At 53.8% G+C, this 23777-nt stretch overlaps 1 protein-coding gene across 1 annotated transcript; it reads left to right on the forward strand.

The window, feature by feature from the left end:
* Positions 1–279: 279 nt before the first annotated feature.
* On the forward strand, positions 280–22768 carry IGFBP5 (insulin like growth factor binding protein 5). The gene is made up of 4 exons (XM_082763087.1): positions 280–1671; positions 18004–18230; positions 18343–18462; positions 18811–22768. The coding sequence occupies exons 1-4, from the start codon at positions 1341–1343 to the stop codon at positions 18940–18942; spliced, it is 810 nt and encodes a 269-aa protein (XP_082619213.1). The 5' UTR covers positions 280–1340; the 3' UTR covers positions 18943–22768.
* Positions 22769–23777: the final 1009 nt, after the last annotated feature.

Raw genomic sequence — 23777 nt, forward strand, 5'->3', positions numbered from 1 at the left:
CTGCCCGGGGTTTGAAGCCCAGAAGTCAGAAGCTGCGCACCCCACCCCCACCGGCTCGAGTGTGCACTGATAGGGCCCTGGCTGCTGGCACCCAGTCAAGCTGAGGTGTCATTGGGATCTCAAATTGCAGCTAGGGGCTGGCAGGCAGCCAGGGGCAGTCTATTTAAAAGACAGCCTGTTCTGCAGTATTCAGTCTCTTTAGAAACTTCTCCAGGGGAAAAGTGTTGGGAGATCTACAAAGTGGATTTTTTTTTTTTTTTTTTTTTACCTCTTTTCTTATTTTTTTCCCCCCTTCCTTCCCCCCCGTTTTTACCGCTCCTCTGCAGACTTTGCAACCAACCACTCTTAATTTTGCAGAAAACTTTTTTTTTTTCCCTTTTTTATTTTTTTTTGCCTTTTTGGTGCGTGGGGGGGCTTTTTTCCCACTTTTATATTATTTTTTGATTTTTTTTTTTTTTTTTTGCCTTTGCAAATCTTGGAAGAGGAAAGCGGGAGGTTGAACAGAGCCGATCGAAACACAACTTTGCTTCATACCAAGCTTCCCAGCAGCTCGCTGCGTCGGGAGAGACTTTTTTCTCCTCCTGCAGAAGAAAAGGGGGGAGGGAAAGGGGAGCTTTGCATCCCCTCTTCCTTCTCCTGCGGGCTTTTTTTTTTTTTTTCCTTTTTTTTTTTTTATTCTTTTTCTCCTGACTGCTTTGATGCAGTAAGAGCAGGACACTGGTTTGCAAGGAACTTTGCTCCCTTCCCAACCTGCCTCCTCCCAGCCCTTTGGGGAGAGTGTGCGTGTGCGTGTGAGTGAGTGCGTGAAGTCTCCGGCCCCCTCCCACCCCCCTTTTTTTGCTCCCCCCGCAACCTGTGGGCTGCAGCCCCCCGTGCAGCCCCCGCACGCTTCTCTCCCTTTCCCCCCCTCCCCTCCCTTTCCGTCCCCCCTCTCTTTTTTGCGCTGAGAATCCCCCCTTTTCCGAGGCGAGAAAAAAAAAAAAGAAAGAAAGAAAGAAAAAAAAAAAAGCCGGCAGGAGGAGAAAAAAAAAAAAAGCAAGAAAGACAAAAAGCCCCAAAGCAAACCTAGCCGCCCCCCCCCGCAGCCAAAAAAAAAAGCAAAGCGGGAGGCTCCCGCACCCCAATAACCCCCAGCCTGGGGCGCCGGCAAGCGGGGGCTGCGCTTTGCGCCCTTTTTCTTTTTTGAATCCGATTTTCTCCTTTCTCCCCGCACCCCCCCGAGCCCACAACACCCCCCTCCGAGCCCCCCGGAGGGGGCCAAGCGGGAAGCGAGCTCCGCCCGCCCCCCCCTCACCCCCCCCGCCGCGCTCCCCATCCCGCAGCATCCTAACCCCGGCGCGATGCTGCTGCGGCTCCTGGTGCTGCTGGGCGCCTGCCCGGGGCTGTCGCGGTGCCTGGGCTCCTTCGTGCAGTGCGAGCCTTGCGACGGCAAAGCTCTGTCCCTCTGCCCTCCTCCTCCCTTGGGCTGTGAGCTGGTGAAGGAGCCGGGCTGCGGCTGCTGCCTCACCTGCGCCCTGCCCGCCGGGCAGCCCTGCGGCGTCTACACCGAGCGCTGCGCCCGGGGGCTCCGCTGCCTCCCCCGGCAGGGCGAGGAGAAGCCGCTGCACGCCCTGCTCCACGGCACCGCCGTCTGCCTGAGCGAGAAGAGCTACCGCGAGCAAGCCAAGGCCGGTGAGTGCCCCGCAGCCGGCTCCCTTTCCTCCTTTCCGTCTCTTTTTCCTTTTTTTTTTTTTTTTTTATCCCAATCCCGGAGTGCGTTTCCCTGCCTGCTTTTTTTTTTTTTCCCACCCCGGCTCTCCGCTTGCTTTTCAGCTCCCCCCCACCCCTCCCCCGGCTCTTTTTATTTTTTTTTTTTTTATTTTTTTTTCCCTGCCCCCGCTCCCGCAGCTCGCCGCCTGCGTTTTGCAGCGGTCCAGGTGCCTCTTCCGCGCCCCCGCTTGCTTTTTTTCCGCCCCGCCGGCTGCTTTTCCATCCTTCGGCCCCGCTTTTCCGTCCCCGGCTGCTCTTCCGTTTCCCCTCCCCCTGTTGGCTTTTGCTGCCTTTCCGGCTGCTCTTCCATTCCCCTCCGCCACCGCCAGCTGCCCGTCCATCTCCCCAGCTGCTTTTTCCGTCTTTCCACCTGATTTCCACCCTCGCGCACACACCCACCCCGCCTGCCTTTCCGTCCCTTCCAGCTATTTCCCCCTTCCTTCCTCTCCCTGCCCCTCCAGCCGCTGCTTTGCCAAGCCCCCATCTTTCCAGCTGCTTCTCCACCGCTTCCCCTGGCTGCTCTGCCATCCCCCTGTTGCTTTCCCACTTTTCCTGCTGCCCTTCCACCTGCCCGGCTGCTCTGCCATCCCCTCAGCTGCCCCCCACCACTTCTCCACTCCTTCTTCCCATCCGTGCCCTGCTTGAACCTCCTGTTGCATCATCTCGCATCCCCCCCATCCACCCTCTCTGGGTTGTCCCATCCCCGATGGAGAGGTTTTCTTCCCCCAAACTCCAGAAACTCGCTCTTAGTCCCAGCTGCATCCCCGTCCTTCTCCAGTTGCACCCTTTACATCCCTCCCGCATCCCCATCCTCACCCTCTCCAGGACCCCCCTTTCTCTCCGCTTCGCTCTGGGGCTCTGCACTCGAGATAAAAGGCTCCTTCTGGGCAGGGCACCTTCCCCATCCCCAAAACCCTCAGGTTTATCCCCCCTGGGTTTATCGCTCAGCCTCCCGGCTTCTCGTGGCCGCGGCAACTCCTGGCTGCCTGCTGCTGGACCTCTTTGTTGGGCAACGGGTTTGAGCGCTGGGAGGTGAGGAGAGCAGGTGCACAAGGAGCAGGGAATCCGCGGGTGCAGAAGCGAGTGGCAGTGCCGCTAGCAGGCAGACAGAAGGCATAAAAACCAGCACGAGGGCTGGCGCGGCAGCAGCAGCGCAAAGCCAAGCTGCTGAACCGCTTGCACCTTGCACGTGACAAAAGCACGGCAGAAAGCGCTCCTTCGCTTGGGCGCCCGGTTAAACTCCTGGGTCCTGCGGCTGGGACAGGGACAGGGCCCCTCATGCTCCTCCAAAAGCTTCTGCCCTTCTGCCATGGCACGCAGGGGAGGAGGGGGGCGGGCGGGGGTCTGCGAGTCCAGGGGACCTAGGAAAGCACTTTGCAAAAAAGAAAAAAAAAAAAAAACAGAATCAAGTCCCCCCCCCTTTTTTGTTTTTTGTTTTTTTTTTTTTTTTTTTTGTTCAGGAAAATGTCATTTTAGCTTGTTAGCAAGCTCCTGCTTATACCGGCGCAATGGGAATCCGTTTCTCCTTTCCAGCACCTAATAAATCCTGGTGCTTTTATTATTTTTCCCCTTTGCTGCTTGCAGGCAGCGGTGGTGCTGTTGGGCTCCATCCTGCAGGGCAAAACCAATTTCTGTGGGCACGTATATACATTGACGTGTAACTTTCCCCCCTCCAAAGGACCAAAACTCTCCAGCCTCTGCAAAAAGTGGCCAAAACCGGCAAAACAGAGCTGGGCCTTCTGCAAGGGAGCTTGCAGAGGGGGTGAGGGCCGGGTGGAGAGGTGCGTGGGGGGCAGAGGGGGGAGCCGGGAGCTGCTGCCCTGTGTGAGAGCCCAGGAAGCCGTGCACGAAGCTGCTGACGGCCGAGCTATGCGAAATATCCCCGAGCGCGTCATCCGCTGTGTTTATTTACCCTGCGCGTGTGCGTGTGTGTTCAGGAGGCAGGCGGTGCAGCCAGGAGGGGAAACCATGCAGGCAAAAGGCGGTGGCATCCGTGAGAGTGGGGCTGAGCCTTGCACCCCTAGGCAGGGTGCCTGGTGTGAACCGAGGGCACCCCAAAAAGCTTTGTGTCTTGGCTGACGGTTGAGTCTTCTTTCCTTCCACCTGCCTTGCTCTGCCCAAGGAGCCTGGTCCTTTAGCAGGTGCTCTGCGTGCAAACTCTGGCTGGTCCCCTCATAATGTCGCTGCTTCGGGTGAGCTTGGGATGGGGAGCACCCTTTGAGCGAACAAGGAGAGGAATAGGGAAGAGGCTGCAGGTTTGTTGCAAAAGCGACCCCCGGCACCACCTGCAGCTGCCATTTGGACTCCCTGAGCGCCGCAGGGGGCTCCTTTCGGTGGGTTTGGTTTGCAGGTGGGAGATGAGCCCTGCTGGGGAAGGCTTCTGCAGGAAGCCGCAGCAGACCAGCAGGCTTCTCCCGAGCTTTGCACGATTGAAAAAAAAAAAAAAAAAAAAAAAAAGAGAGAGAGAAAGAAAAAGAAATAAAAAATAAATCAGGAATTCCTGAGGATGGGAGAGGGAAAAAACGCTCTTGGCATTCAACTGGTAGTGTGTGAGAACAAAGTATATTTTCATAGGCGTGTTACTAAGCAACGGGGCAAGGAAAGAAATGAAGTTTGACTTGAACTTTCTGGCCTCTGCCAGTTTGGCCAGCAGCGCAGGGACTGTGTGCTGGGGAAGCTGGCCTGGCCCTCCGATCTATCAATGACCAAAATTGGCCCTGAGCTGCAAACCGCTGAGAAAGAATCAGCGAAATAAACTCTGGGACAGTGGCGAGGACTAGATCAAACTGCATTTCTATCTATTTCTGCACTTGCGCTGGCTGAGCTGAAAATCACAGATGCTTTCCTCCTTATAGCCGAGGTGGAAAGGCAGCAAGAATACTGCAGGAGCCCGGCGCTGGGAGGCCGGGCTTGGCTGTGCTGCAGACCAGATGTTTCGCGTGGGGACAGGATGCTCCTGGGCACCGTGCCTCAGTTTCCTCTTCTGTAAGCTGGGCACGGCAGCGCTGAGAAACGCTAGGGCTCCTGCGCAGGATGTGCTCCTGGCTGGCAAAGAGGTCGGAAATGAAAGCAAATATAGGATTAAAGGGCTTTGGTAAGGCTCGTTTTAAGTAGGCTGATGGGTAGGTAGTGACAGGATGGTCCCTGTAGTCCTTGCTGGCACAGCAGTCAGACACCGTCCTTTGCCGAAAGCCAAACACCGCTGCTGTAATTGACATTCCTGGTTAAAAAAAAAAAAAAAAAAAAAAATACATGAATGAGCTTCATTTATGGCACAAGCTTCAGGATTCTGGGTTTTCTCTGTTTTGTTTAAGTTTTGTTTGAAACACACCGCGTCTTTCCATTTTCGCCGCCCCGTGCTCCCGCCAGACTTCCTCCTGCTGACACAGCAAGGTCAGGCCGAGCGCCGGGGAGCGCGGGGCACAGATCGCAGCCCGCCGCCCTGAAACAGCTCGTGGAAAAACAAAGGTTGTCAAATATTTCCTTCTCCTCTCTCGTTCCTTCTCTCTTTCTAGAAAGCGAGCGAGACTTGGCAAGTTTCCCCACGAAACCGTGCGCCAACGATAACCAGGAGGGGAAGGGAGGGGGGGGGGGGTTGCGCAGAATTAGCGCTAAGAAAATCGTCTTTGCTGCGTCAGCTGGAAGCAGGCGGCGGAGGAGAGCTGTGGAGCCCAGGTTTCCTGCGGCTCCTGTTGGGTGCAGTCCTTCATCCCGCCCCAACACGTTCCCCCCACCCTGCTTCTCCTTCCAGTGCACTTCCCCTCCCCGCCCAGCGATGCAGGATGCGGGCACGGGGTTTTTGGGACACGCAGCAGCAGCTGTGGGCCTGGGGAAGGAGCCGTGCGGTGCTGAGCACCGGGTCCTTTGTGCAGAGCAGCAACGGAGCTGTCAAGGCAAAAGCTAGTATCAACAGGCCTGCAAAGCCTCCTATCCGAAACAGGAAAAACCCCATTTTTCTTTTGATCTGAAGTTTCAGCAACAATAACAATATATTAAAAAAAAAAAAAAGAGAGAGAGAGAAGGTGAAATCCATCAGGTGCCAGCAAGAAAGCTGGGTTTCTGCGGTGTGCGTGTACGGGGGAGGGAGGGATGGGGTGGTTCAAACAGGAAAGGAGGGGCCTTGGCTGGAAAGACTTTTCAGCAGCCTGGTTTCTAAGGAAGGAGCAAGAATATTAAGTAGTTGATCCAAATGAAATTCCTGCCTGGTGCCAGCAGAGTTCACCGGAGCAAAGACGTGGCTTTGTGCGTGCATGCGTGCGTGCGTGCGTGCGCGAGTGATGGAGCGGCTCCAAGCTCCCGCGCACGTCTGTCAGCCTGGACCCACTCCCAGCGAGCCCGCCTGGAGCTGTACCACCGCCTGCAGCACTGGGGCTGGCCTTACATGGCAGCCTCCGCAGATACGAGGGATGCTGGAGGGAGGCCGCCTGCCTCCTCCCATCAGTGCTCCAGCACCAGCATCCTGTGCCCGGCACACGTTTGGCACACGCGTGTTGGTAGGGCAGGGAGGAGGAGGAGAGGCAGCGAGCGGCTGTGCCTGCGAGCACAGCACGGTGCTCTGCTTCCTCCTAACGTCGGCTGCGAGCTTTGCTCGCTGCACTCTGCAGCTTCGCCTGCTCCTCGGTTTGTGAGCACCCATGCACGAGGCAAGGAGCAGCAGCAGGAGCGGATTTAGCAGTGGTGGCTCCCAGTGCTCCTCACCCAAACTGGGAAGCCTGAGAGCACTGGGAAGGGGCAGGACAAGCTGCTGAGAACTGCCGTAGCTCATTTCACCCGTGCTAACTCATAGGGCAGATAAAATGATCCACAGCATGGCAGATCCTGCCTGTGTTTTTTTTTTTTTCCCAGCAAAGTAGTGCAAATTCAGGGGCAGACATAAATGAAAGTGGGATTTGGCTGGAGCACACCTGCCCCTCTACGTGGGCTGCTGAGCAGCAGGGTTGGTATGTGCCGGGAAGATATCCCTGTGAGCATACACACACATGTGCCCATGTTCACACACCCACACATGCCTGCACAAACATTTAATGTGTGGAAACACACAAAGCATTTTTGTCTCTGGGGGCAGAATGGTTTCCAGGCAGCACGCATAAATCGCTCTGGTTCTGCTTACGACTGGCACATGGGGTATTTGGCCATAAAGATCAGATATTGGCATACAGAGAGCAGCCTACCCGTTCCTCCCACCGAGGGCTGAGAGATGAGATGCAGCAGGTGAGCATATCAAACAACGGGAGGTAAGGGAGGAGATAGAGGCCAGATAGTCCCCCCAGCCAGCTGCGTGGATATGAGCTCACACACCGTGTTTGTTCTGCAAGCTTCCCTTTGCCAAGGCAGCAGCACGTGGCCTTTGGGGAAGTGGGAAACAGGACCTGAGCTGAGAAAAGGTGGCATTTTGGTGATGTGGTGAGCTGAAGACAGCAGAAATAACCTGAGAAGGAGGAAGCAGCAGGCCCTGAAGACATGGTGCATGGAGAGGTCAGAGATGATCCAGAGGGTTTGGCCTGGGTGAACTCCTTGGCAGCCTTCATAATAACCACCTAGTCATTTGTAAGGAGTTTTGTTTTTTGTTTTTTAACAGGTGAAAAGGATTGGTATCGTGCATTTATCCTCAGGATAAGTGTAGCAAAAAGCATGAGGATGCTCTGCTGCAAGGAGGGGAGGGCAGGTAACCTGGCAGGTTGGAGAAAGCCTCCCAGCTGGGTGTCCCCAGGGCTGCTGCAGGTTGCAGAGCAGGGTGGCAGCTGTGGCATGCTCCCAGGCCCTAGGATGCCACTGGAGAAGGCCAGGCATGGGTTGTGCTCCGTGTGTCAGCCCGTCTGGGAAGGGTCGTGTCGCATCTGGTGATGAAGGAGTGAAATCCCCTGTCCTCTCCCCTCCACTCCCCCACCAGACGCTCTCTTTCTATTCCTTCAGCTGTGTAGCCAAGGCAACTCTCAGCAAGATGTTGTTTTTGAAGTGGCTCTTTGATGCTAGTGATCTAAGGGGACCCCTTAGTGTTTATGTCAATCCACCGGTTCGCAGTTAATCCCAGCAGGAGCCAGCGTAATGTGTTTGCAGAAATTTGGGACTCTCTGTGGTTTGATGTGGGCAAATTTGCTCTCAAGGAAGCCATTTCTCAGCATGTTCTGGTGGATCTGTTGTCTGCCTATGATGTTTCCAGGATAAGTGTGTGAACTGCCCATCAGTCCATGTCACAGAGCAGCCAGCTTCTGGCTGGGACACCAGGGCACCACACCTGCCTCATGCTACAGCCTGAAGGAAGGTCCAAGCCTCCCTCGGCTGCACATCATTCCCTATTAACCAGGCAGGGCCTGATCCTGCAAGGTGCCGAGTGCCTTTTCTCCAGGGATTGAGACCCAGAGCACCATAGGCCTTCAGGCACCTAATCCCTTCCTTGGGGGCCAGCTAATTCAGTCCTCGAAGGACTGTGAGGCGGAAAGCCCAGAGATGCTGTTGGCTTCAGTAGGATTGGAAAGCACTTAGCAGCTGCCTGCCTTGAGGGCTGTTATTGCAGAGTTTGGTTTGTTTGCTTGTTGGATGGACACAGCTGGTTCACTGATGGAGATAATTGTTATGTTGATGGAGATTGCTGGTCTGGTTGCTATTTAAGGGCAAGAAGGTAATCCTGTCAGATACTTAAGGAAATGATCCCCCAGCTAAACAAGAGAGGGAATGTATCTTAAAGGTAACTTTAGGGGCAAAGTTGACTAATAGTCATATTTCTGTTTTGCAGAAAACCAATAGAAATATTTTCTTGTTCCAAATTCAGATGGGATTTGTCCTCTGAAAACAATTAAATCAACAGACCCTTTCATTATTCATGCTTAAGAAATCAGATGTTATGCATTGGACTAATGATGAAAATCTAGTAATTAAGACAGTGAACAACCATGGGACCTGGCTTTCACTTTTTAATTTAAAAGTGATGCAGGAAAAGAGGAAAGAAGTTTTACTAGAAAGTGTCATTACGGTGTACCAGTCATTAAAGACATATCTTTGGCTGTGTCAGTCACTTTCATTTGTGGCTCCTGCTTTCCTGAAGAAATGGCAGAAATGGGTGAAACTTTACTGCATCATTTCATAAGCACTTCAGTATTCAGTTATTTTGTTTTGTAGCAACAGGGACAGCTTGAGGTTGTGGAAAAAAACAGTGAAATGCAACAGGGAATTAATTCTGGAAAGGCTCGGGACCTGTTGCAAAGAGCAATCCATTGTTTTTCTTGGAGTTTCAGACCCCAAAATGGAGGTCTGTACATTTCGCTGCATAAAGGGACTGTTGATACTTTTTACCATTTAAAAGCATCTTTACATCCTGCCTGGACCAAAGGGAATCAGGCGGTGTATGCCCCAGTGCAGTGTAGGGGGGGGAAATGGCTAGGAGAGACTAGAGCCAGTGTTTCAGATCAGGCTTGGGCAAGTTTCTGCTTAGCAATATTGTCAGAGTGTGAACATCAAACTTCTGGTACTTTTATGTGGTAGTGCTTAAGTGGACTGAGGGATTAAGGAATGGCTGGGCCTACTCAGGCCTACTCTACTTTCTGACAGAAGGAGCCACTGAGAAAGCAGAAGGGAGGCCTGAGGGCAGAGGTGGAAATCTCATCACTTCGAGCTTGTAAAAGTTAGGCTGGACAGTGCATGTGACGATGTGTCATCTGGTGCTGACACAGAGATGAGCAATGGATGATCTCACAGATCTTTTCCATCTGGTTTAAGGCAGAGCTGTGAAAGTCAGGCCGAAGGCCTAGAAATTAATCCAGGCTAGGCTGGAGGTTTGCAGTCACAGCTGTACGTGTGAAATATTTGTGGTGTTTGGACAGTTCTCGTTCAGCACCTGACACAGGTGCATCTCCAGACTCCACCTGATGTGCTTTCATCTCTTTCTAGAGAGAAGCAGGTTTGGCTTTCGTGGATCTTTCAGATATTGGTTGCTGTTGGGTCTGACAGAGCCCATCATTACCATAAGTGGGGATGGATCCTGTGATGGAGACCTCTGTTCTCCAGTGCAACCAGCCTCTCCCAGGCTCAGTTCCCAGTTGTTAAGAGCTCTGCTCAGTATGAAACAATCAAATTCAAAACCCTGAGAAGAGGTGACCTGAAAAAAAGGCTCACTGTGTCCTTAGGAAGTAAGGAGGTGTGATGGGTTGGAAGAAAACCCTAATAGCAGATGCTTTTTCAGGTCATCTCTTCTCAGCTGGTAGCCAGATGAGCAGTTCAGACCCTTTTGTTTTCATTCAGAAGACGTGAAAGCATGTTTGTTTTCCATGAGGGGCTTCCTTTCTTTTTGCCACAGCTAAATCTCACAGAGAAACTGTCAGTAAATGATTCAATAATGTTTGTCAGGAGCTACTCCAGATTTTCCTCACTTGTATCATCAGTTAGACAGAGACAGGCAATCTTCTTCCCTGGGTTTCCTTCTTTGTTCTTTTCTGCTCTTAGTTGGCGGCATGGAAGCTTTTTTGATGCCTTTATTAGAACCAATGGAATCTGCCACTAGGGTGGATTTGTTGGAAAACACGCAAGACTAAGAAAGACTGAATGATTTCATCCTTTCCAGGAAGGAAAAATATGTCTTGGTCACTATGATATTGAAAGTTGATTTATTTACATTTCTCTGAGTTGTTCTTCAGTTCAGCTCTCAGCTTCTTCTGCAGCTTCAGCATATGGAATGGGGAACATCTGTAGTCTCCAGATGATGTGAAGGAAATATGTTTTATCTTCCTATCATCAGTGCATCAGCTACAGAAGCTTCTTGATGTAAATCTAATCCTGAAATACTTCCTTCCTCTCCACTTGCCAGTTCAGTTCCCTGGAAAATAACTTTGTTCAGGAAATGTCAGGGTGATCCAAGCAGCTATCTAGAAGCAGAGTGCCTGCAATTTTGCAAGATGGGGCACATCATCATCATTTCATTGAGACGGATGGATATTCGTTCATTTTTAATACAAGGGAGAGACTCAAAAGTTTCCTAACCCTTTTACTGGTTAGGTATCTTGGGTTCCACCTCACCAGAAATGGTTGTTGCTGGGAACCCCAAGCCTCTGGTCACACTGCCTGGATTCTCACCCTGGCTTTGTGTGCCCTGTATACACATTGCAGACTCTCAAGCCTGTGTTGAGAACTAATCTCGTACAGATTTGGGAGCTATCTGGAGAGAAACAACCAAGTCAAAAACACCACCTCTTTGTCAGCCCCAGTCCTTGCTTGTACATCCCAAGTCACAAACAGCCAAGCTCACCAGTAGATGCCAAAGCCTGGCTCCTCCAGCACAGCATGGACGCTTGGAGCCTGATGAACTAACAGCTGGCAGCAATTAGGGAAGGAGATTTTGTCGTGGTGCTACCCATATCTAAACCTGATTTTCTCTTTGTTCTGGAGAGTTGCTCCGAGGTAGTTTTATTTTGCGGCTGCAGTAAGGAACGCCAGCTTAGGAAAGTATCATTTGGCACACAGCTATGCTTCCAGCTCCCATAACTTTACCTCTCCCACCTCCACAGCATTTGCTGGCAGTGCGGAGAAGTGGTGCTGACCCAGAGATTCATTCCTACAGATAGGCCATGTGCTTCCGCAGCAGACCTAAACATGAGTTGGTTCCCTTGAGAGCTCCTTCCCACATGCTGAGCTGCATTTCTCCCCCATCCAGCTTTGTGTGAAGACGCAAGGTCATCAGGACAATGATCTCCCTTTCTTATGCATCGTATGTGAACCTGGGGGCAGCCCAAGCACCTGATATTCACGCTCTGCAGGTGAGCCCTGGCTGATGCAGCAGAATCTGCATCCACAGGTTTCTGCTGAGGAGACATTAATCTCCTGAGAAAGAGCTGGTCTTCCAGACTACTTCAGCAAAGTCCAAGCTCTAACTTAAGAGACGAAGGCCTCAGCACAGAACATCCTTTTGCCATCTGTCTTCACTCTCCATGGTTCTTTGGGTGTTCCTGAGCAGCTCCTAAGCACCCTGCTAGGTTTCAGCTTGATAAAATGGTGATAAGTCTTAGCCTAGGGTTGAGCACTTCTAGCTCTTTGGCTGCTTTTCCATCTCTTCCCTGAGCTTGGTCCCATCAGTCCATGGCCTTCTCTTCAAAATTGTCTCTGTGGGACAAGAGAGTGAGGTTGCAGAAACATTGACCCTGCTGTCATAGGGATTTAAGGTACTGGGGTATCCCAGAAGTCTTTTTCCAAAAGCTCCTGTGGCTTTTGGGCTGCGGTCTGTGGATTGTTTGGACTCTTTTCTTTATCCTGAGTAGGGGACTGGGCATGGTGGGGCAGAATGAATTTTTTTTTGTGGGCACTTCACAGTGCTTTAGCTCTTAAAGACTTCTTGCAGCAGCCTGCAAATCGCAAAGGTAATTTGCTTATTGTGACAACTGTTGGGCAAATTCCCAGTGAAGGAAACAGGGTCTGGGTTTTCTTACCAGTGCACCTGTGTATGTAGGACAGTTTGGCACAGCTTCCCATGAGAGCTACCCCACAGGCTGCAGGGAGACCAGTCCAGAAGAGGTGGTGGGATTTACATTTCTTAGCTTCAGCCTATGTGAAACCATAGGAGTCGCAAGAAAAGAGACTGGGGTCTCCAGAGATAAGTCCTTCCACCCTGAAATCAGTATCTAAGCCAAATGACAGGGCTGGCTGCCGTTTGGAGGGTGCAGCATCTCCACAATGACCTAGACATGGAGTTTAGCCACCCCAAATCCTCCGCGTTCGGTCCATCGTCAATGCCTGTTGCGCATGTTGGGGATTTGGGGGAGGCGAGGTGGCCATCAGCAGAGGTTGTCCCTTCCAAGCAGGGCTGCTGCTTTCCAGCCCATCTCAGTGTGTGGTGCCTCCTCCCAGTCTCTCATCGCCTGCGAGCATCACCAGCGCACGCGCTGCCGCGCCGGCCCACCGCTGAATCCCCACCAAAGCACAAAAGTTCGTCGAAAGTCCAAGGCGCCTTGCAGCTGGCTCTCCCGTAGCCAACGCCCCGGGGCTAGCAGAGGGACCGGCCGCAGCCTGAGTCCCTGGCCCTGGCTGCTGCTCCTCCTGAGGCTGGCCGGCCGCCGCGGATGCCTGACATCAGCGCCTGACTTCACCGGGGCGGTGGTCCGCGGCACTGACCCCAGTCCCGGGCATCACGCCGCAGCCGGCTCCGTGCCCACTCCAGCAGGGCTGGGGGGGGTCATTTGCTGTCACGCTGGGGGTTTGTGCCTGCCCTGGGAATGGAAGCGAGCTTTTCTTTGTTAGGGCAGTGAACGGGCTGATCCCCGCAGCCCCTGGGGAGCTCAGGAATGCTTTTGCTCAGTCGTGCTCTCCAGCTGCCAAAGGGCGCGAGCTGAGCTGACCCTCCCGGTCCCTGCCTGCCTGGCGGGAGTGCAAACACTCTCCCCGTGTGCTGACCAGCAGGGAGGGAGTTTTACTTTCCTGACATGGTCACAGGTGCAAGTGCAGGCTGGGGAGGAACTTGCCTGCCTGTTCCAGGAGGTTTTGGTGCGGGTCAGGCATGTTCCGTCCTCTGGAGTAGGAACAAGAGGGGGAAATGCACCAAGATTTTTTATTTTTTTTTCCTAGGCAGAGACCTAAGCCCAGACTTGCTGTGTAAGACCCAATCTGAAGAAAAATAGGTACATCCCTAACATGACCTGCAAGTGCTAAAGCTGTTTTCAGGGGCAGCACTGATGTTCCTCCTCTCCCAGCCCCGGGCAGCTGCTTCATGCTGCCCAGCAAGAACCAGCAGCAAAAAAGGATGGGGAGGGAAAAGAAAGGCGCTCTGGCAGGTGCAGGGCAGGAGGAGACAGACACTGACTTCAGCAATCATTGCCTTTGCCTGCGTGTGCGTGCAAAGTCCAGCAGGAAGATGTAAGGCACCAACGTGGGGCTTCATCAGGTTGTGGAGGTGCAATAGGGAGGAGGCTGCAGCTGTCTGTGTCAGGGAGATGTTATGGGTGAAGCCAGGAGGGAGTGTCTGGATCTGGTCCTGATTAGTGCTTTGTGGTTCCTATCAATGGGAACTGTAGAAAAAGCCCTCCCTCTGTCCCCCAGCCTTTCCCATGCATTTTCCCTTTTTTAGCTCCAGCATTGCCTGTGTAGATGCCCGATCCCAGAGTGCTGTCCAGAAAGAAAGGCCAGGGTGTCAAAGATCACCCAGCCAAATTCAGAAAACGCTACGTTGTTGTATGCAGTGATGGGACAGAAACCAGGATGCCCAAAAGACAGCTGCCACTAGGGACCAAAATCCCAGGAGGAAAGCAGGGTGTGGGGCCATGCATGATGAAGTCCTCCCCTTCGTGGCAACACTGGGTGGTGGCACTCCGTCCTGGGGGTAAATCCTCTGTGGTGTAAGAAGCCCTGGGTAATGCAAGCCTTAATTAGTCCCATCCCACAATGAGCCCCTCAGAGGGCCCGGTCTGGAGGCAGAAGGACCGAGCGACTTCCCAAGTGACATTTGCTGTCATCCCCTTGCTAGAGGTTTAACTCAGGTCCCCGTTATGTCTTTCTCTAACACCTTCCTGCTCAAGCGGTGTATTATGTTAGCGCTCGTGCTGTAAATAATAATAATCGTGATAATCATCAAGCAGGCTGTTGAGCAAGATCAGAGGCAGTGGTTGTGCTTGTTCTCCTGAGGTGCACATGGCTTTTTTTTTCTTTTTTTTTTTTTTTTTTTTTCCCCCCGGTTTTTGAACAGGACGGCAAGTCCTGCAGCAGCGGGCTGTGGATGTAACGAGCACGGATCATTAGCAGCAGCAAATAGGTACTTTCCCTCCCTTCCTGCCAGCAAGCGATGGAAACTTGTTGCGAAAATTCGAGCCTCCCAGTCATTTTGGAAAACGCTTCCCGCAACGCGAGCGAGCGGGGAGGAGGTGGCGTTCCCACACACCCACGTGCACACGCGATCACCCTGTGCGGTGCCCAAAAGCCTCCGGAGGACGAAAGCACGTGGGCTGGCTTTGGGGCCAGGTGCAGGGAGGTGCACAGGCTGTTCTGCACCGTGCCTGTCGAGGACAGCGGGCGAGCTTTGTGGTTTCCCTGTCACGGGTGTTTTGCTTTCTACTGGCAGGGTGGAAATGGCTCCTGGAGGGAAGGAGCTGCTCAGGAGCTCATCCCAGCCAGCTCCAGCATTAAGCCCTAATCCATTGGGGCAGGGGACAGCCCGCACCCAGCTCAGGGTATTTTCTGCCTCCCAGGGCTGATGGGAGCCTGCAGAAATTAGGACAGCAGCTGGTGTTGGGGACCTGCAAGCTGGTCTCCAGGAGCTCTCCAGTCTTTCCCTGGGTCCCCCACGGACACCACGGTGCCAGGACCAGCAACAAAGTCATGGGGTGGCTCTGAATTAAATTCAATCTCCTGCCTTGGCCATAGGGTCTCCAGCCCCTTGAGATTCCTACAACCTGAGTGCCACCTCCCGGCTAGCCAGCGTCCTCAGCGTGGCCACCAATGTCACTCTTCGGTGTGGCCATGGGGTCTGGGACATCTGCGGAGAAGCTGACATCTCCCCGGTGGTGGGGAGAAGGGATGGCGACACGAGGCTCACCCACCTCCTGCTGCCCTGTGCCCGGGACTGGGATTGGGAGATTTCAGCTGCTCTGCCTCCGCAAACGGCCGCCTGCCTGAAACCCAAGCACCAGGGTGGCGAGGCGGATGGGAGTTGGCTCCGGCTGTAGGCGGGAATGGGCTGTGCATCGGGCCAGATCCTGACAGCGAGGGAGGAGATGCTCCAGCCTCCTTCCTGAGTCTCAGACAGGCACAATTAGGGCTCATTCGGGGAAATTGGGCGTTCCTCCCGCCAGCGTCTCCTTGGGAGCAGACACGCAGCGGTGCCAGTGCTGCCTGCCACAAGCCAGCCGGGGGTGGCAGATGGAGGCTGAGGAATGGGTGTGGGGGCTTTGGAGATGCTGACACGGTCCCGGTTGCACGGGGTGGCTGCTGGTTGGTGTGGGTGAGATGGCTGGGGGAGAAGGTGAGGATTTGGGGCAGCTGGTGCTGCTGCTGTGGCTCTGGCTGGCCCCTCGCCTTGGTACCACGATGGTCTCTCACCACCTGCCCAGAGCTCGTCAGTCGTTTGTATGTCGGAGCCCTCTGCCCTTCCCTTTGTCTAAATTAGCTCGTTAGAGTCAAATTGGGGAACAGGTGCATGAGCTTTGGCCTCCTTGCTGTAGGAAATCAGGCTAAAAATCACCAGAGGGTGGAGGAAAGGGATCCACGGAGTTCTCACCAGAAGATAAAGACCTAAACCAGAGCCTGTGGCTGTCTGGGCATCGCAATACAACAGCCAGGACAAGGTTGTGTAGCCCCAACCCTTCCTCCTCCTGCACCAGCCGGCCCCTTGGCTCACCCCGAGGTGTCCCACCTCAGCCAGCCCTCCGTGCATCGCTGCTGAGCATGCCAGGGAGGGCGAAAGCAGCTCCTCCAAGCGCTCCTTCAGCTCTGCAGGAAGAGCTGGACCCGGGCAGGAGCTGGGCAGCTTTCAGCACACACCATTCCCCGGCTCCCTCGTGCTCCTGTGCTTCCCACCTGCCCTTGCCGAAAGGGCTCCACGTTAGTCCCTGGCTCGCAGCCCGCCCCGGCTTGCTGGCAGGAAGCAGAGGAACAAGGTGTTTGCACAGGCTCGAGTTGCTGCCCATATGAGCGGACGGAGCCTGCTGCAAACACCCCCTGCACCACGAGCCCAGGGGACTGGACGCGCTGTGCTGTTTTTCTGAATCCTCGCTGCCGTGGCCCCTTGGTTTGTTGATTTTTTTTTTTTTTTAGGGCTGCCCAGGGAGCTGCGCCCCTCTCAGGTGGTGTTTCATAGGTGATGAGCTGCATGATGTTGTGTAAGGGCAGGCTGTGAATCCTCCCCTCCCGTAGCTACTCGGGGGCAGCCCAGGGAGATGCCCCAGCACTCGGTGCCAGAGGGGGCTCAAAGGACAGAGGTGGCAGCAGTGTCGGGGCCGTGGAAGGACTCGTTCACTGCAGTTGTCCCTGGTCTGCTTTCAGACCTTGGAGTGCAGCAGCATCTTGTGGCAAAGCAGGAACTTCTGCACCCCGTACGTTCCCGATGTAATCAATCTCTTCCCTATCCCGTGTCCATCGTCGTCTTATAATAGAGGAGTGACTGTGAATCCAGCAGCGAGGCGAAAATACAGGCACATGAGTGTCACAGGGCAAAATGGCAAGAGGATCCCGTCCTGGAGAGACGTGCAAATCCCAGGGAGGATGGATGGAGCCATTTAGGTGGCTTCTGGGTGCAGAGTCTGGGATGCTGATCCAGCTCTGCTCTCATGGAAGAAGAAAAAAAATAAACAAATAAAAAGGGGGGGTGGGGGTGGAGAGAGGAGCGTTCAAATCAATAAGTGTCCATGGAAAACTTAGCAGCTTTTAAAAATGGGGATCTAGTGACCAGCCTGTCCCCTGTGCTACTTCTAGGGCCACCCACTGCGTGTGCCAGGCTGGTGCTGCCATCAACCCCAAGCGGGTGTCCCCTGCTGGGTGTCTGGGTGTCCCCTTGTGCACCACTCTGTAACCTGGTGGGGCAAAGCCGTCTGCAGGGACGCTCCTGTCTGCCTTGTTTCAGCCCCCTGGCATTTGTCCTGCTGCTCTGGTGGCTTCTCCCGTGCCTGCCCTGGCAGCATCAGCACCGGTCCCCCGGGAAGCAGGGGCTGGGAGACCAGCAACCTCAGGAGCTAAACCGTATTCAAATTTAGTCCAGAAATAGCCCTTTTTCACTCCGGTGGCTGCACTAAAAGGTCACAAGTCAGCTAAGTTTAGCCTGTCACCAGCTCTCCTATATATAACCGTGCAGGGCTCCTGACTGCATCCTGCCTGGGCAGGTCACGCTGGGGCGATGCGAGGCGGTGCACGGGGCCACGGGCAGAGCCTAAATGTGCTCCTCGGTGCCACTGGTGGCAGCTATGGCCGGGCAGCACTGCTGTGAGGCGTTGCCACAGGCTTTGCCAGGGGATCAGGGCATGCGGTGGCTTTGCTGTGTGACAGTCCCAGGCCTTGGCGTCGTCTCGTCTTTGAGCGTACCTGGCTTGTGCTCTTGCATCTGCAAGGCGGGGTGGGATGGGAGTTGGTGGCTGTGTGAGGGTTGGTTTGTAGCTCTGCTAAAGCTTCTTCTTCCTGCTGGCCCCTTGAGGGTTACACCAGGAGCGAGACCTGGGGCTTTCCCAGAAGGGACCCGGAGGACAGATGCGTTTCCATGGGCCTTCTTCGGTCCTGGTGCAAAGATGTCCTCTGGGGTCAAACCAGCAATCCCCAGTCAGCCGCTGGAGACCTGATGATCTGCTGTCCTTTCCCCTCCAGAACGGGAGTCCCGTGAACACGAGGAGCCGACCACGTCGGAGATGACAGAGGAGACCTACCCGCCCAAGGCCTACCGGCCCAAGCACGGCCGCCTCTCCGAGCTCAAAGCCGAGGCCCTGAAGAAGGACCGCAGGAAGAAGCTGACCCTGGCCAAATTTGTGGGCATGGCGGAGAACACGGCCCATCCCCGCGTCGTCATCCCCGAGCTCCGGCAAGAGTTTGAGCTGGTGGGTGCCGTCCCTTTTTCCCTGGGAGGGCTTGGTGACCGTGAGAATAGGGACCTGGGGACATTCACTGCAAGGTGCTCCCCACCTGACAAACCCCATTTTCCCCTCGCAGGGCCCTTGCCGCAGGCACATGGAGGCCTCCCTGCAGGAGCTGAAGAGCAGCCAGCGGATGGTGCCCCGCGCCGTCCACCTCCCCAACTGCGACCGAAAGGGCTTCTACAAGAGGAAGCAGGTGAGAGCCCTGTGAAGGCAGGGATGCCTCTCACCCTGGAGGTTTTGCTCAGCTGCCGTCCCAGCTGGAACAGATGGAGGATTTTCCTCCATCAGGATGGTGGGGAAGTTGCTGGGAGCCTCTCCAGGCACGGCTGGTGCTCAGTGGTCTTGTTGGAGGCTCTGAGCGTGGTCCAGCCTGAGATGAGCATCCTGAAGCAGCGGGGAGGGGAGAAGGAAAAGGAGAGCTCGGGGCTGGGGATGGAGGTGCTGGGGTAAAAGTGGCCAAGCGCAGGGCTGAGCCAGCACGAGGGAGGCAGCGGGGGCTGGTGACAAGCTCCTGATCTTTGCCCTTCGGTGTCTTCCCCAGTGCAAGCCCTCCCGAGGCCGAAAGCGTGGGCTGTGTTGGTGCGTGGACAAATACGGCATGAAGCTGCCGGGGACTGACTACCTGAGCGGAGACCTGCAGTGTCACGCGTTTGACAGCAGCAACGTGGAGTGAAGTCGCATCCCCTCCCTCCGCCCCATCACCACCCACCCAGGCTCCCTCCCACCCTCCCCTCCACACCTCCCCGCACCCCGGGACTCCGATTCCTTTCATCTCATGTAAGAAGAAAAAAAAAAAGAGAGGAAAAGAAAAAAGAAGAAAGAAAGGCACCGAAAACAAAAAAAAATATAAATAAGGGATAAGGAAAAGGAGAGTGAAAAGAAAAAAGAGAAGTTAAGAAAGGACAAGGAAAAAGAAAAGCAGAAAAAAAAAAAGAAGAAAAAGAGAAAAAGAGAAAAGAAAAGAAAGAAAAGAAAAGAAAAGAAAAGAAAAGAAAAGAAAAGAAAAGAAAAGAAAAGAAAAGAAAAGAAAAGAAAAGAAAAGAAAAGAAAAGAAAAGAAAAGAGAGAAAAATTGAAAAGAAAGAAAAGGAAAAGAAAATGAAAATGGAAAAGAAAGAAAAGGAAAAGAAAACGAAAATGGAAAAGAAAGAAGACAAGAAAGAAGGAAAGAGAAAACCAAACCCTGAAGAAACTGAGGACTCGGAATCTACAGCAGCGTTTTGACAGCAAGGACTCAGCAAGGAAAGGACAGAGCCAGAGACAAGCCAGCTTCGGCCGCTCCGCCATCCCGCACCTCTCCCTGCACCACCCGCGCCCCCCTGCTGCCGAGCAGAGCCCACGCCAATGTAGGAAGCTCTCCGAGTTGGTGATTTTCTAATTGGGGTTGTGGGCGGGGTGAATTTTTCTGTTTTTTTTTTTTTTTTCTTTTTTTTTTTTTTAGTTCTTTCTGGATTAGCTAGTCATTTTCTAAAGGGTCTGGAGAGAAAAACCTTGCGGCCACCAGCGTCTCCACTCCTTGCTCCGTTCTTCTGGAGTTTCCTCCCTGCATCGCCGGGATGCACTCGAGTCAATCTGATCTCCGTCCCAAACGACCGCCCCGATCCAGGCAGATCTGAACCATGCTGGGAGGAAGAGGAGGAGGAGGAGGAAGAAGAGGAGGAGCGGGACTGCTGCGCACCTGGAGATGTACCGGGGAGGGACACACAAGCTCCTGCAACGGCACGAATATCCCCCGCAATATTCGTGGACTTCAAAAAGAAACACTCCAGAAGGGAGACGTCCCCTTCTCAGTGCAGTTCCTCTTGACCGGGAGGTCAGAAATCCGAGTTTTGGACGAGTGAGACTCCAAACGTCACCCAGCCGTGTGCGTGGAAGCATTTGTCGTGTGCGTGCACACAGACGTGACTTCTCCTTGCAAAAAAAAACGTGCCTGGAAACCTGCAATTTGAAGGCTTCACTGTAAGCAAGGGGAGAGCTGCTGGACCGAACAGGGAGCAGAGCTACGGAGGTGCCCCGAGGCCCCACCAACACCGAGGGCTGCGTCCAAGCCGGCTCTGCAGATGCTCCACCGCTCCCCAGCGTGAAGCAGGCATACGTGGGGACGGGGGACCGGGGACAAAACCCTTCACCACCCTTTGCTGCCACAGCGAAGACCAACTATGGAGATTTTTTTTTTAATGATTTTTTTTTTATTATTATTATTTTTGTTTTCACAGCCAAAAAAAAAAAAAAAATAGTTTGCTCCAGGGGGGAAAAAAAAAAGACTTTTATTTCGTCTTGGGTTTTTGTTAAGGCTGGTTTGTAGCCTTTCCCAGGGTTAGGAAAACACCAGTCTCCATCCTTTCACACTGAGGACACTGCTCATGTCTGCCCTGGCTGACTCCCTCCGCCACCTCCCCATCCTGCCGTGAGATCCTGCAACAGGTCCTCACGCTTCACCCAGGAACCACGTCCTCGATCAGTGACAGAGGCCACCACGAAACGGAGACCCACTGCCTCAGGCATGCTTGGACAGCTGTCAGCTGCCTTCCTGACCTTTGTTGTGTTATTTTTGTTTTGTTTTTTGTTTTGTTTTGTTTTGTTTTAATTTTCCACATTGGATTTTGGGACTCATTTCCCCACGACAAGGGTCTCCGCGACTGCTGCGCTGGGAAATCCTGCAGCAAAGGGAAGGAGGAGAAGGAGCTGTCGGGGGCTGGGCGTTGCAGCCCCGGCACTCAAAACACGCACCTGGAGCCATCCGAAGGATGCGGCCGGTCTTTGGGGGAGGATGCAGCCAATGCATCCCCCAAAGAGGGTCTGAGACTCTTGGGGCTGGACAGGGAGGAAGAAGGGGGCCCAAGCACCGGTGGGGCCAGGATGGGAGGGACTCAGCACCAGCTCTGGTGAAGGCTCCTCTCCATCACTGGCTGGGTGCCTTCGTAGCGTCCCAGGGGACGGCATCCCCCCCACCACCGCAACCAGGCATCCTGCAAGGATGCTTTGCCCTTGTGGGGGCAGGACTGGATGGCCCCCAAGGGTTTTTTTTTTTGCCAATAGACTTCCACGGAGACCCAACGGGGCACGTTTGGAGCTGGGGGTGGAGTGCCTTCCTTTGCTGAAAGGAAGCGAGGAACGAGGAGGGGGTGAGGAGGGGCACCAAATGCAGATCTCTTGCCCTCCGTGAAAGAAAAAAAAAAAAAAAACAAAAGCAGGAGTTGAGGCAACCCCCGTGGGGCTGGGGGGGAGCTGGGGCTGGGGAGGGGACCCCTTGGCTCTGTGGGGCTGATGGAGCAGGGTTGGATTGAGCAGGATGGGGGGTGAACAGGATGGTGAAGGGGGGGTGGAGGGACAGCAGGATGGAGAGGGAGCCCGTGCCAACCCCCAGGGCCACAGGCACCGTCACCGCTGTCTCCCATCTCCTCCACTTGCCTGTCCCCGTGCAAAACCTCCCGACTGTTATAGGCCAGTACCACCTTCCCCAGCGCCCCTCTCCCTCCTTTCCTCCTCCCTCTCGTTCTTGCTTTTTTTTTTTGTTGTTTTTTTTTGTTCATTTTGTTTGTTTTGTTGTTTGATTTCCCAAAACTTGAAAGCCTTTGGCTGCAGAGAAAGGAGCCGTGCTGCCCGGGGACAGGCGGGATGGGAGCGGGCAGAGGGATGGCAGCTCCCCATGGGACGTTTATTTCGGATAACTCAGCTCCCAGGGGACACAGACCAGCCTGGTGGTGGCCTTAAGGATGCAGCCACCACCTTGACACTGGGAGGGGGACAGAGGAGGACTCCCTGTCCTCCCCATACAAAGTGGGTCCCAGCTGTGGCCCCACGAGCTCCAAAATCCATCGGGCGGTGACCAAGCGCTGCCGTTCCCAGCGGGCAGGTGGAGGGACCCGCTTTGCCTTTGGGGTGGGAAAACCAGAAGGGGTGGACGCGGCACGGGGACCGAGGCGCACGGGGAGGTTGCCGGCCATTTCACGCACCAGCGGCCGCCGGGTGAGAGGAAAAGGCTGGAGCAGGGGTGAGGACAGCCCTTGGACCACATCTCCCAGGGGAGATGTTCAGCAGCTGGGTTACCCCTTGTCTGTACTGCAGTGGCCTTCGAAAACCACTAGTACAAGAGCATTTTGCACTATTTCTCTGCTCCCTCTCTCTCTTCCTCCTTCTCTTTTTCTCCCCTTTCCACGTGAAAACTTCTTTTTGTTGGTGTTGTTTTTTATTTTTTTCTTTTTTTCTTTTTTTGTGTTGTTGTTTTTACTGATTTTTTTTTTTTCCCAAACGGAGCATTGTATATTTAACAACCGACAGCTCACCTCGCTTCCAGACCGCTGTCCTGGCCCTGGCGAGGAGCCCTGCGCACCGTGCCCTGTCCCCAGCCCCGCCAGCCGCCCGCCACTGCCACTGGGACAGACGTCACCGCGCACGTCGCCCACCGTCACCCACACTAGTTCACACACACCAGATTCCGAGTTTCCTGCCTGGTCTTTTTTTTTTTTTTTTTTTTTTTTTTTAAATCTTTAAGCAATACTCACTACACATTTTACGGTAGCTTTTTATAGCTTTACATACATACGGTAGCTCTGTTGTTTCGTTTCGTTTTGTTTTCGTTGATTTTTTTTTTTTTTTCCAGTAAACAAGAAATACTCATAATCTTACTGGTGGGAAAAAAAAAAAAAAAAAAAAGCAGTTTGTGAAAAACTGACAATGGAAGAAGAGCTTAATGCTCTGTTTAGCATTTTGTACTTAAAAAAAAAAAAATCTCACATTTTATTAAAAAGTGAAGATTGCTGTATACTATTTATTCAACTTATAATTTATGTTACTCTTTGATCTTTGTCTTTTCTCATGACAAAGCATTTATTTAATAAAGTTATGCATTCAGTTAGCTTGTGCCTGACCCTCGTGGAGCGTCTGTGTGCCGGCCCTGCCCTCAGCACACTGTGCCCGGGGAGGCTCAGCCAGCCCCGCAGGGTGCTGCGGGAGGACCAGGGCAGGGCTGATGTGGTGGCAAGGGTTTAGGAGAGCTTTAGACTCCGGAGCAATCTGCTAAGGCAGCAGGAAAATTGCACGGTTGAGCTTACAGCAGGTTCTGCCAGGTTATTTGGGGAGAGAGATTGGTGCCAGTGATGCTGAGCTCCCAGCTGCTACCCCAAACAGATTCATAGTTTGGGTCACAATGTTTGAGCCTCGAAACACCACAGGCAAGGGGAAGTCCTGCCCCAACGCCCCAGGAGCATCCCCAATCCACCCCTGCAGGGCAGCCCAGCCAGGCCGTGGTCCTCAGAGACCTGAGGGTAGCTCTCAGTGCCCCTTCCCACCACCCCTGTCCTTCCCCATGCCAGATCCAGCCTCCCCTCCACCCACACCACCCTTCGTCTTCCCACACACCCACCTCCTGCCCTCCATCCACCCCAGCTGCCAGCATCACCCCGTGCACCCAGAGCAAGGCAGGACACAAAACCACCCCCTTCCTCCCCAAATGAGGACTGTAGGTCGCCAGGAGCGTGCCAAAACACGTCCCCCCATCCCCATCTAC

The sequence above is a fragment of the Aythya marila genome (assembly GCF_965140915.1).
Source record: "Aythya marila genome assembly, chromosome: 6".
Lineage (NCBI taxonomy): Eukaryota > Metazoa > Chordata > Aves > Anseriformes > Anatidae > Aythya > Aythya marila.

Bases quoted from the DNA above. Each gene is read 5' to 3' on its own strand.
- IGFBP5 (XM_082763087.1), top strand. From the start codon at position 1,341: ATGCTGCTGCGGCTCCTGGTGCTGCTGGGCGCCTGCCCGGGGCTGTCG. The intron at 18,231-18,342 runs GTGGGTGCCGTC...TTCCCCTCGCAG, and splicing joins TCCGGCAAGAGTTTGAGCTG to GGCCCTTGCCGCAGGCACAT. The intron at 18,463-18,810 runs GTGAGAGCCCTG...TGTCTTCCCCAG, and splicing joins GCTTCTACAAGAGGAAGCAG to TGCAAGCCCTCCCGAGGCCG.